Source organism: Sander lucioperca, chromosome 18 (assembly GCF_008315115.2).
Source record: "Sander lucioperca isolate FBNREF2018 chromosome 18, SLUC_FBN_1.2, whole genome shotgun sequence".
Taxonomy (NCBI): Eukaryota; Metazoa; Chordata; class Actinopteri; order Perciformes; family Percidae; genus Sander; species Sander lucioperca.
Window position 1 is genome coordinate 7889821 of NC_050190.1, and position 13798 is coordinate 7903618.

The 13798-nt window shown below is 41.3% G+C and overlaps 1 protein-coding gene across 2 annotated transcripts in view; it reads left to right on the forward strand.

Annotated features, from left to right (window-relative positions):
* Positions 1–12881, forward strand: part of vps39 (VPS39 subunit of HOPS complex) — a 35346-nt gene extending 22465 nt beyond the window's left edge. For both annotated transcript variants that reach the window (XM_031309757.2, XM_031309758.2), the window contains exons 20-24: positions 823–868; positions 2581–2730; positions 6419–6553; positions 10031–10122; positions 10644–12881. In XM_031309757.2, the coding sequence (XP_031165617.1) occupies positions 823–868; positions 2581–2730; positions 6419–6553; positions 10031–10122; positions 10644–10725 (505 nt within the window). In that variant the 3' untranslated portion in view covers positions 10726–12881. The remainder of the gene's footprint in view (positions 1–822; positions 869–2580; positions 2731–6418; positions 6554–10030; positions 10123–10643) is intronic.
* Positions 12882–13798: the final 917 nt, after the last annotated feature.

Here is a 13798-nt window from a genome sequence, read left to right on the forward strand (position 1 = left end):
CAGTTCAGGTCCAAAACAGACGGGGACACACAACACAGACCCATGCACACTGACAAACGCACACCAGTAACGGCACACAACATCGAAAAGATAAAAGTAAAAAAGATAGACAAATTAAAAGCGATACAGGAAGAGAGGAGATTAAGTGTCAATTGGAGCGGTCCAGAAGGAGCTCAGTCCTCCAAGTCAGGAGATAAACTGAGGGAGTCAACGAGTTCTAGGAAAGGGTTCCATGTCTCTAGGAATGTCCAGATAGAGCCCTTCAGAGAAGATCTAAGCTTCTCAAGCTTTCAATTGTCGAGCACCTCTTTAATCCAACGGTCGTGTGTAAGGAGGGGCGGAAGAGCCTCCAGTTGAGCAAGCTCAGTCTCTGGGCCAGCAGAGATGTAAACGCCAGGGCCCGCCTTAGTGCAACAGGGAGGTCAGCGTCAGAGGAAATGCCAAAAATGGCTGACAAAGGGTTAGGGGGGATAGTGCGATCGTAGGCTCTGCTCATGGTGCCAAAAATACTCATCCAGAGTAGTTAATTTAGGGCAAGACCAGAACATATGAGTGAGGAATTCATTTCTGACTGGAAAATAGTCTATAAACAGCCACTTTGTGAATGAAGTAAATTGTTGTTTTTTTTGCCCGGAAATCATAATTTAGTTGCGAGCCTGTTCTGCATGCAGCAAAATAAGGTCAAAGCGCCACAACTGAATCATTTGACTGAATTTGTGCCATCCTGATTATGTTGTTACAGTGCTGTGAGCATGTTGGTCAAACATAAGCAGAACTTTTGTCTTTGCTCATGGTTTTTCTCTCTGTGTGTGTGCTCTGCAGATACTGTCACGGCCATTACAACAGTTTAGTCGAAGGGAATAAAGATGTAAGTAGCTTTCAATGTTTTATTCCGGATTTTCTTAATTTCTCAGAAAAAAATATGTTTCTTTGCCTTGTCCTCTTGGATTTTGTTGTTTGTTTGTTTTTTTATGACCACTTTTTACATTTTCTACGCTGTGCTGCCTTCTGTTAAGTGCTTTTGTGTTTCCAGAAAGTGCTACACAAATATAATGGATTATTTATGGCTCAGTCTCCCAATGACAGGCACATTGCCAGTTCTACGTAAAACCTGAAATGTTGCTTGACTCTGCAACCAAACAAGGGGAAAATCAAGGAATCATTGCTGTTCCTCTAACGGTCAGAAGAAAAAAAAAGATTCCTGTTTGGACGCTGAATATTCGATACCTGTGTGTAAGGTCTACCATAAATTATTCTAGGCAGATTTTAATGAAATAGTTTGACATTTAAGGACACGCGCTTATTCACTTTCTTGCGGAGAGATAGACGTGAACATCGAAACAACTTGATATTAGCGCCTCTAAAGTTCAGTAAATTGACACGTTATTTCTTGTTTTTTTTAAGCTGTTATTGTTTTAAATTGTTTTGGTTTCCAAAATGTTGAACTATTTTTTGTAAACTCAGCATGTTTTCAGTCACGTAGGCTCTTCTAACTTATTCTTTTATATTCTTGTTTACATGAAAATGAAAATTTAAATAACATTTTTTTGTCTAATTTATCTTATCTAATATTTCTTTCTCCTGTATCCTGGCAAATATATCTTTTTTTTAATCTTACTTTATCATTTTTTTTTAATTCTGTAGTAGTGGTAAGTAGTTGTTCATTATTGTCTTAGGGCGTTTTTACACCTATAGTTTCTTTGCCTTAATCCGAATCAGTTGATGAGTTTGTAAACTTGGAGCGGTTTGCCCTTGGTTCGGTTTGGTTTCACACCTGGAAAAATCCACATGTACCAAATTGCATAATTACAAATCATGCAAGAACGTTCACTCCTCTTATTGGTCGGATGTGTCTGGGGGAGGGAGCAAGAAAGTAAATACAGGAAGAAGGTCCTGTGTGGACTAGTGCATATTTCTTGCATCTCCATGGTCAAACCAGCTCATTTCATTTAAATGATCAGACATTGTTTCGCGAGCGACGTTGCTACGTCTGCTCTGCTCACCGACACTTGGCTCTGCTCTGCCGGCGTCTGTCTCCAACTGTAGCGCCAGCTGGTTTGACCACGGAGATGCGAGTGACGGACAGCGAGCTTGACTGCTGTCTATTTCTGTGAGAGGAACACCGCAAGCTGCTACAGTGTGCTGTCGCAGATTGCAAAGCACACCTGACTACAGGAGACATTAGCTCAGACTTGCGGAGTACATATAGTTGGTGCAGTCCGAGGTCGGATCACGTTCTTACCACAAACGAACCGCTCCAGAGTTTGAATGAAAACGTACCGAGACCACCTCATCAAGCCGGTCTCAGTACTCTTGTTTGGTCCGCTTTTGGTGTGCACCCGAGTGCGATTGCCGCGTTCTTACCTGCCCAAACGAACCGCACCAGCGGGACAAACAAACTCTAGTTCGATTCAACCGTACTTAACGAGGCAGGTGTGAAAGCACCCTCACATGATATACTACAGTCCTGTGTGTGGGGTCCTGTTCCTTCATCATGACACATTTCTGGTCAATTGATATAGATTCTGATTCCGATGGGTTCCGAGGTTAAGCATTAACCGCTGTAACCCTCCCCTTCAGGTTTATCTGTCCTTGCTGCGAATGTATCTGTCACCTCCCGACGTCCACTGCCTGGGGCCCATCAAGATGGAGCTGTCGGAGCCTCAGGCCAACCTGCAGGCGGCCCTGCATGTCCTGGAACTGCACCACAGCAAACTCAACACCACCAAGGTAAACAACCACAGAGCAGCACTCAAATAGCTCCCCAGGGTGACTTAAGAACAAACTTCAGTCCCAAATCATTCTAGTTTTATCTCATTGGAGTATAACATGTTTGCTGCATTAAGACGGGACAAACTGCTCTGGGAGATGGGTCAATCCTAAGCAGGATAGATAAACACATAAGAAGCTGGGTCCAGACTAGTTTAATGATAGCCAGACAGATTATTTTAAGGGGATGGAAGAATGAAGGGATGCCTTCATCCAGAAGTGGGCCTGTGAGATGGCTAGGGTGGTGGTCATATAAACAGTTCACCAGATTGGATGTCTACACGTGAAAAAGGGGGAAGGTTCTTAAACTCCCAATAAGCTTTGTGCTGGGGAGAGACGTGGATGATGGGCTTATGGCGTTGTCATTTCTACATATGTTTATGTGGTTTATAGTTTAGTATCTATTTTGTTATTTGTTCATGTATGGTCTTGATTGTTGTAGTTACGGTGTCATGTTTTCTTGATTTTTGTCTGGGTGGGCGGTGATGACGAGGGAGGGGGGGGGATGTTCATGTTGTGAATGATATGTTTTTGCTTGTTTTAAAAAAGAATTAAAAATTGTTAATCACAAAAAAAACCCAGAAAGGACAAACTGTTTGCCAGTAAGGTGACACAGAAAAGCACTTTAACTTTTGTGAGGCTGTCAAAGTCTTCGGACACGTGCTCAAAGTTGTTGCACTTGAATTCATTGTCCTACTCAACAAACCATCCAGTACTTGAATTTTTTGCTTTCTGATTTATTGTGCACATTAAATCAGAAAGCAAACATTAGTTTGTAATTGAACCCAGGGCTTTATTAGTAAAAGTTGACTCTTTGCCATCGCTCAAATTTAGCAATCATTGTTAATTCAGACAAGACTTGAAAGTAGAACTGATAAGGGTTGGCTTGTTTAGGCTGGATTAAAATGAGGTGGGATAACATGATTAACAATGCAAGCACTCACGCAAAGAGATTTGATTTAGTTTGTTTTTAGAGCGAGACGAGAGGGGTTTTCACAGTCGGGGGGTAATCAGGCTGCTGCCTTTGTGATAAAAAAGATCCAGCAAGCCAAAAAAAAAGATTTTCACCAGTGTACGTATCTCCCTCGAGAGGGCGTCTGCGTTGCAATGTGAATGTCTTTGATGAAATTCCTTTCATATACCTGTTTCATCTCTCAGAACCCAGAACCAAAATAGCAAAGAGTTAATTAAATAAAAGCTGCTCTGTTCAAAAACCAGCTCACGCCCTATTTTGCCTGTCAAACCTTTATGTTACAACCCACCGCATGCTCTCTCGTAAAGAAGATAACCTTTTATGAAGCTATTTGTTTTTGTGTTTTGCATTACAATCCAGCTGCAAAAGATCTTTCCACACAGTCCACGTCGAGGACAAAACCGTCACTCAGCTGATTTTATATTCTTTCTTTCCATATCTTACTACAAATCAACCGAGGCGCAGTCTTTGAATCGTCTCCACTGTGTCACCGCAAATATTTTAATAACATAAAACCAGCAAGTTTATCTGTTCAGAGTTATAGTCTCGTTGTAAAATACACCACAACAGTCTGTGTTGTATCTGTGATTTAAAGTGGATGTGATTGTGTGAGAAAGGCACCGCTGATCTGTGCTCCACCGCAGACATGTCAAATTAAGAGTCTCTCAAGGGGAACGCTGCAGGTTTACATGAGTGTTTTAGGTTGACATCCCACAGCCGGGAAGCTCTCCATCTTCTCTTTCTGTGCCACACTGCTTCCCTGCGCCCCCTCATTGACTTTAATGGCACCCTGCTTTCATTTCCCCTGGCCTCGTTCCCAGACTCTGCTTGCCAAGAGAGCATAAGGGCAACAAGACAAGACTGTACAAAACTTCAGGAAAAACTTCCAACACAAAGCAATTCACAAGTTCTTGTCTAGAGCTGCAACTAAAAATTATTTTCATTGTCAAGTAGTATGTTAATATATTATTAAGAATTATTAGAATTATCAAGTTATCATTTAGTCTATAAAATGTCTAAAAATAATGAAAAACCAGAACCCAGGGTAAAGTTTCATATTGTTGGTTGGTCTGACTGACAGTCCAACACCCAGAGAGATCCAATTTTGTTATGTTATGTATAGTTTCACATTGCCAGACCTTCCTCCACAGCGCTGCGTAGGAGGGTCTGGCTAGTCCACACAACATTCCGGGATGGGAGAAAAACATGCCCTGGTTTATTGGCATTTCTGTAAACCAATCACAATCGTCTTGGGCTGCACTAAGCCCCGGACACAATGACGGCGCCTCTGCCAAATAGCCTCGAGAAGGAACTTGTTTTGGTGGAACGTGTACGTTCAAAAATTGTTTTAGTCGTGCGAGAGAAAACTCAGATTGGACAGATAGTCTAGCTAGCTGTCTGGATTTACCCTGCAGAGATCTGAGGAGAAGTTAACCATAGTCCTCAGAAATCCACCGGAGTTTAGAACGCCAGCACAAAGAAAGAGGAAGGTGACGGACATTTGGCCAAAAATTGGGGACATCCGGCGGAATTTCCGGCAGCACCGGAGCAATCCCCCCTAAATGAATCGTCGTCTATATATACTGTTATTTACAGAGGTAACTTAAACGGATTGTTTACAAGTAGTTTGGGAGCAAATGGGACCTCCCAGGTTGGTTGGAGCTAATGCGAAGCCCCACATGAGCTACAGGGTCAGGCTCACTCTGCTCAACAGCACTTGAGCACAAAAGACGTCCATGAAGAGGAATGTTCATTCAAATTCTGCAGCTTCCAAGTAACCAACCTGCATCCTGGACATGGAGGTTGCTGCAGCCGGATCCTGCTCCCTGTTCTGTGAAAACATCCACAAAACGTGACTGAATGCTTACAGATGGTTTATCTTGAAGTAGTAAAGACGTTGGTGTTCTCAAAAAGGAAAGTAGGAACTGCTGTTGGAGACAGAAAGACCATGTCGTATTAAATCATTAAACTACAATGCATATTGTTAAGCATATAGTAGTGGTGTAGCTACATAGCTGTGAATTAACTCACAGGATTGAAGTTGAGTTATACACAAACTAAATGCCAGCTTTGTTTCTTCGTTGTTTTTTCAGCAGGGAACTCTCACTCTCAGCTGTCTGAGTGTAACAAGGCCATTTGTGCTCATTTAATTTAATTTAATTGCTTTGAACAAGAGAAAAACAAGAGCACTGACCTTGATTGTTGATCGAGTCTCCCTTAGCAGTCACACAAAAGCACGCGGGCCAGTTATTTTTATTCCTAAAAGTAAAAGATACTGTCGGGGAAGTGGTGTCACAGCAAATTACTGTCCCCAAGAGGGAGTCATTTCATTTAATATTATCACTTTGAAATCATTCACGAGTTATGTCCGTTTTTTGACTAATAACATCTAATGAAAGTGGAAATGACTCTATTCAAAGTCTTTATCACTGTTCTCTCTGAAAACAGTTCAACTGTGTTTCACCACAACATGGAGATTCACCAAGATGCTTATTGTGATAAACTATACTTTTAAAATGAGTGTAATTTGCTTCTGATTACCTCCATCCAAGACTCAAAAGTTCCCTCTCATAATGACAGTGTTGTAATATAAAAAAAACCTAAGAAAAACAACTAATAATGACGTGTCAAGCTAACTTTTTTTTTTTTTTTTTTTTTTTTCTTCTCTCTCCACAGGCCATCAATCTGCTCCCAGCAAACACCCAGATCCGAGAGATCCAGGTGTTCCTGGAGAGCGTCCTGGAGGAGAGGGCGCAGAGGAAACGCTGCAACCAGGTGCTGAAGAGTCTGCTGCAGGCCGAGTTCCTCAGGGTGAGTCCTGGAGAATTTGTTTACGTGGTGGTTCATGGAAATGGGATTCAAATTTGTAACATCGTAACATCTAACGTAGTTGGCCAGAACGTGACTGATGGCTGGGTAACGTCAAACTAACCTATTGGATTGGTGTGAATGAATTATTGTGAGAACTGTCGGAACCATATGACCATTTCAATGTTAACCATTAGAGATGAATTTTTAGATTTGAACCTGGAACAATGAGAATAAATACGGCAGTAAACTCTCGACCAGAGAGCTGCTGAAGTAGAGCAGTTTGTAACTCCTGTCTTATACATACTGTGTTATGTTAAATGTGCTGTATGCAGTGGTGGTGTGCAATGTTGCCACAGTTACTTTGAAAAAGTAACTTAGTTACTTTACAGATTACTTGATTTTAAAAGTAATTTAGTTACTTTACAGGTAACTAAGTTAGATTACAAGTTACTTTATTAGTTACATTCAGCAGCTGCTGACAACACCCCCACAACCTCAACATAAAAATGACAGCCGGTTTACTGTAAGGCAGCTCAGCATTGCCAGTAGTATGGATCTTGTTTATTATGGCACGAAAGAGAGTGAGTCAACCGTGTTTAAGGGCAGCATTTCCTCTACAACATACTGCCCGACCAACTTCTTCAACTCTCCCCCACTTACTGGTTTTGCACCGAAATCCAGCTTTTGTTGTTTGGGTAGTGGGGGACCTTCTGCTCTCTGCTTCGCACCACCTGGTGGGACTTGCTCTGTAAGTTTGACTGCAGTGCTGCGACTCCAAATGTTTCTTCAAATTTGACGTAGTATTTTTGTAGCTAGATAGCACTTTGTCGCCACCAGCACAGAGTGTACAACGAACCTTAATATTGCCATCTTTAGCTGACACAAACTCAAAATAGTGACTGTATTTCCAGCTAGAAAACGCGCATCTCTCTCCTCCCTCCATTGGTGTTTACGTTTGTGTCGCTGCGTGGTACACGTGACCTGTCCACATGCTGAAAACGTGACCTGTCCACATGCTGAAAACGTGACTTGTCGTCGCGTACGTGACTTCACTCCCCGAGATGCAAGAAGAAAGCAAAAACAATATTTTTACTAAGGAAAATGACAAAAATAGTAACGCACAGTGACTTGGATAAGTAACTTTAATCTGATTACTGGTTTGGAAATAGTAACGCGTTAGATTACTCGTTACTGAAAAAAAGTGCTCAGATTAGAGTAACGCGTTACCCGGCATCACTTGTGGTGTGTAACTAGATACATTTAACAAGAAGTGTACTTAAGTACAAATTTAAGGTATTTGTACTTTAAGTCTTTTCTTTTCATGCCACTTTCTACTTCTACTCCTCTACATTTCAGAGAGAAGTATTGTACTTTTTACTCCACTACATACAAATTTAAGATGTTTACTAACAGAAAACCTGTAGTTTTATAAAATACAATGTTTTATTATAAATTAAACTACCAATATGAACAATATACAGGCCTATAAGTCCAGCTGAAATGATTAGACCATTAAACACTTAGTTGATTGACAGAACTGTTTGGATCGTTTCCAGTTTCTAAAATGGGAGGATTTATCTGCATTGAGTCCTTTTACTTTTAATACTTTTAAGTACATTTTCCTAATGATACTTACATACTTTCATTTAAGTAACATTTTCAATGCAGGACTTTCACTTGTAACAGAGTATTTTTACAGTGTGGTATTAGTACTTTTACTTAAGTATAGGATCTGAATACTTGTTCTACCTCTGGCTGTATGTCACATAATACTGTATTTACAGGTAATGTAGCACCTTCTACCTAAAGTAGAAACCTTACACAACAGTTGCTCCAACACACAGAATGTGATGTGTACAACGTTAGCAGTACAGCCACCTTTGTGGAACAGATAAAAGAGCACCATTTATTTAAACTCATCAGCAGAACATCCGATATGTTGCAGTTGTTTAGTGCAGAGTTCCCAGCCTTTAATACAAAGCAGTGTCTACTTGCTGCCCCTGGTCATAGGTTGCATGTCTATTAGTTGGGAGCAGATCAATTGAAGATTGATTTTTCCTGTCCGACTGCAGTCCAACTGAAATTAAATTGCAGTTTTATCTGCTCTGTTGATCAAATGTTTTCTGGATTAGGAACTGCGAGTTCTCTGTCTACATAGATGGAGAACTTGTTTCCATCGAACCTTTGAATAAGTAGTTTGCAGAATCATCAGCGTTCTAGCAGACAGACAGTCACAATGGTCCATCAGACAGCAGCCTGCTACACAACACAAGAGGCACACACTCTGAACCACAGACTGAACAACAGCCCACATTAAAACAGCATGCAAACGTACCTGCAGATGTCACTTGAGTCCGTTGAGATGCTCCTTAGACTTATCAATACCACTCACTCGCTGTCTGTCCATGGCTTGTAAGCTGCAGTTTCTTAATGAGTATATCTGGTATTTCCCTAAAAACATTTTCCTTCATTTCACACAAAACCTTTAACAGTACATTTCAAAAACACATTTTCACACTTTCCGTTGGACCATAATTAAGTGTACAGTATTCTACAAGAAAAAAAGCGAATATTGAAGGAAAGTCCCAAAAATGAACAAAGTTTGTGTTTCGGCATGGTTTTTCTTCTTATTTTCTTTTAATCATCTCTCAACCCTTTTAGAGTCATTTAAAGACTCCATTTTAGGGGCTCAGTCCCCCAATAAGCCGATGGGAAGTACTGCTCTAGATCCCGCAGTGTTTGATCGACAGGAAGAAACACAGTGACAACTTTGAACTAATGAAGCCGGAGCGGAGTTGGTTTTTCCGATATTTTGTCGTCAGTCTGCCGTGATGTAGTTTTGAATATTTGTGTTTAAGTGTTAAGAGGTCTTAGGATTAGAGATGGAGTTTTTTTTTACCTTGTTATCTAGCTCACGAGAACCTGTGCCACAGAAACGAGATGTAAAAGCTGATTGACTGTGACTTGTGTCTCTGCTCACCTCACCTGTTCTCTGTTTTCACAGACTGATCTCATGAAGTGGCGTATGTGTGACACGCCCATTTTGGCGTGTTATCAAGACGCATAATCACTTTTTAGCGTGTTTATCTACGCCGTTTGGCTAGGGTTAGACTTACATTACCTTGTGATTGCATGTCAATTTACACCGTAGCGAGTAGTATGAAAGCCCAAAAATCCGCGTAGGGAGGTTGGTCGGGGTGGTGGATGGGTCAAACACAGGACTTTCACCCAGGAGACCGGGGATCGTGTCCCGCGTGTCACGTTTCCTCAACCCAACTGTCCCATTATTCTTTACCTAAACCCAGCCGTCCCATTCTTCTTTTCCTAAACCCAACCGTCCCATTCTTCTTTTCCTAAACCCAACCCGTCTGCTGTATACGCCGTAGACATACATGCGGATAGCTCAAAATGCGTACAGATAACACAGAAAGTGGCGAGTATGTTCACGCGAAGTCATGATGTCACGTTGGTTTTCAGGTGCAAGAGGAGCGAATCTTCCACCAGCAGGTTAAATGTGTTATTACAGAGGAGAAGACCTGCAGAGTCTGCAAGAAGAAAATAGGCAACAGGTAACACTCTCTCCCTGTAGAGTCAAAAAGCAGGCTTCTTTTGTTTGGTCAGAAGTATAAAAATACGTGCTTTCACTTTTTTTTATTTATTTAACTGCATTCATTTATATTTCTATCTTTGAAATTGTATCCTTTGTTGATCCTTGGTTTTTCTTATCCTTTTTTCCTCTTCTAATTATTATTAATGCATGTGAAAAAATGGATCGGTGAATGTTACGTCTTGAAAAAGTGGACTGATTAATCATCAAAATCACCTAATTCATTTGGGTATTATGACACTGTCAGTGTATAGCAGCATCTTCCATTTAACATCTTTTATCTCTTATCAGATTCTTTTGTCTGCAGTTTCGGTTTTATTAACTTGAGCACGACTTTATGCCCTGAGCTGCTGTTAATTTCATACCCCCGTACATTTTCAGTTCCCTCTTCTAAATTCTAATTAAAGGTGTTTATCTGCTGTGATGCGGTGAGTAATAATCCTACCAACAGTAAAGCACTCTCTGTTTATCTTTCTCTCTCAGTGCGTTTGCCCGGTATCCCAACGGCGTGGTGGTGCATTACTTCTGCTGCAAAGACCGCACCGCGTGTCCCACCGAGCAGTAACAGCTTTCCACCTGACGACAAACTGTCCACTAATTAATAATCCCCTCTCCCTCTCTGTGGATGGCAATGCTGGGACATCTTTGAACTAGAAATGCAATCAGAAGGTCGAAGGGTGCTCGAGTTAATTGCCAGGCTGTGGCACCCGACAGAACTACAAGTGAAGACATTTTTTCAACCTCTGGCACAGTTGTTGTCATGCTCTAGCCGCTGAGCAGAACAAGACCTCTCTCTGAAATCAAAGGCTGAGACTTTTCTTTCTCTCTGTGCATGAAGTAGCAGGAGGAATGTCCCGGGTTGCTCAACAGGAGGGGAGAAATAAAGAGAACCGAGTGGGTTAGAGTGTGACATTTGAAAAGGCACGTGTCACTGTAACGCTAGAAGGGATTCGCTTCCCTTTGCGTCGCCTCGGAAGAAAACGGGCGCTATTGACAGACGCCCAGAGGACGAGGAGTTGTTGCTCGTCCTCACCGTGAGATGATTACAAGCCTTGGTTTTTATATTTTTTCTCCCTTCCTGCCTCTTACTGTCTCTCACCGTCTCCCACTCCTCCTGTTACACTGGGTGAGGCCTCAAACACTGCTTGATACGCCATATACGCTCTGCAGGAGTACAGCTAAATGCCTTGTGTGACTCTGAAGATTGTACTCACAGTGAAGTCGATGTCTGTCATGATTTGCGTTAGCATGTGCTGACTAAGCAAAATAGCATTCTTCTTACACCGTGTTTGACTGTTGTTGTATTTTTATTTAAACGTTTGAGGCGGCTTCTCCAACTAACATTTATTCATAGCGATGTTCTACAGTGTGCAAATGATTTCTACCAGACATTATCCTCTCTTTAATGCTTTTTTTTTTTTTTTTTAAAGCACTCATCTGTCTTATTTGTATACATTTTTGGGTTTTCTCTCCCAGACATTAAAGGTTTCTGAAGTAGAATCCTTTAAAGTGAGACTGTGTAACTTTTGAACAGCAGCCGAGGTGGCCACAAGTGGTAATTGCAGAATAATCACACACCGTTTCCCTTCATTTCCCAGTTGCTTTAAACATATCACTGTAGAGCTGCCATTATTAGCCAATTAGTTGATTAATCTGCAACTATTTCGATAATCATTTGAGTCAGATGTGACAGTTAATGACATTTCTTTAGGTTTTGGACCGTTGATCGAATAAAATAAGCAAATTGAAGACACCACCGTGAGCTTGGAGGAATTGCTTTGTATTTCACATTTTATAGACTCAACGATTAATCGAGTAAATAGTAGCAGCCCTACATCACTGTGACAATGAGCGTTACAGGAGCACAAGTGGCGATGAGTCTGCTAACATTAGCCACCATTAGCCAATGATCATACCAGATTAAGTCAGGCTGCAGCAGCAAAACAAGCTGTGTTAAACTGAGCAAGAGTGTGTTTTATCACTTTTGAATTCGACTTTTGATTTGTAATATTTTGTCATTTCTTTCCAAAGTTATATAGTCTCACTCTAAGACGGATCACAAAGTTACGTACAGCACTTTAAAAGTGGATGGATGTCCTGTTTTATTTATTGTCAAATCACACATCTGAGTGAGAGAACTGGAAGAAACATGAATGACGTGGAAGGTATGATTGATCTGTGCATTTATAATAGCAATATTGTTATAAAATGGGTCTGTTTACTGTCCGCCTGGGAGGTAATTCAAGAAGCTGGACCCCCCAGTTTATTGAAATTGAAATAAAAGAAATGAATGTATGTTTTTAGACTGAGTTGGAGTCCTCGGTGTCGTTGCTCAGCGACACTCTGGACAGTGGACTTGCATGACTTAAACTTGTCTTTTTAACCACTAAGTCTTGCAACCGTTTTAAGTTTTCCCACAAGTAGTAGCTTCATCTTCATCTCCTGCGCCTTGAAATACCCCCTCATCCCCACATCCTCCTCTTCTGCTCTTTAAAAGTTTGCACACATTGCACTCTGCTAAGACGTTTCTGAAATATTGTGTTTTTTTTGTTTTTTTTTGTGGGGAACATTTGTCCCATTGTGTGTATACTGTATAAAGACTGAGAGTGTTAATGACAAATTCCTCACTGAAGTTGTTTGATTCTAAGGGGCGACCCAGCAGGTACCATATGTCTGACTGTCTGTTGGCTTTAATCAGTAATAAAGAAGCATTTCCACTCATGTTTGTGTCCGTGTGATACCACACCGTCTGGCACATATTCACACTAGTGGGTTTTTTGGGCCTTTATTTGATAGGACAGCTGATTAGCAAAGAGCTCCGGGTCGGACTAGAACCCGGGCCACTGCGGTAAGGACTGAGCCTTAGAATATGGGGAGCACGCTCAACCAGGTGAGCTACCAGGGCACCCCAAAATTGTGAGATTCTTAATCAAAAATAGAAAATGTTAATGACTGAATTTAGGATTTATTAAGAAAAATAATGTAATCATACACATTTATGAAAAATGTATGAGTATCTTATGAACATTGACTTGACTATTTTTTGTTATTATTCCTGCTTCTTCATACATTTTTATTTGTCTTTCAGAAATGGACTTCCATAAAATGTGACGTGAGCCAATAAAAAAAAAAACCTGCTATTTACACAGAAATAAAATAACCCTTACAGGAGCCTGTGCATATATACAGACTGGATTGTTAGCATATTTCAGATATTGAAAGATATTATTTTTTGGTTGAATGTTTTTTTTCTCCTACAGTACGTGTGACATTTTAGATTAAAGCATTTCCTTTTCCCGTTATCATTAGCGAAGAAGAGTTGCTCCACTCCATTTATCTATTCATGGACAGTCAGCATCCCCATCTCTCATCTGGAAGTCCTTTCCCCCCCCAGGTAGGCCCTTATCCTCGGGGGGGTTGGGGGTTGAGGCACTGGAGAATACCCACGCTGTTACTTGTCCTGCTAATGGACTTCCTATGCTGAGCAGAGCCTGCTGGAGTAACAGAATCACAACAGCCCGACTGCTCGGCAACGCAGTTAGTCACACACACCCTGAGAGCAAAGTCTGCCAACTGCTCTCTACATCGGGGCCTCGGCCGGATCCTGATGACTCCGTAGTCTGGGCAGGATCCAGCCT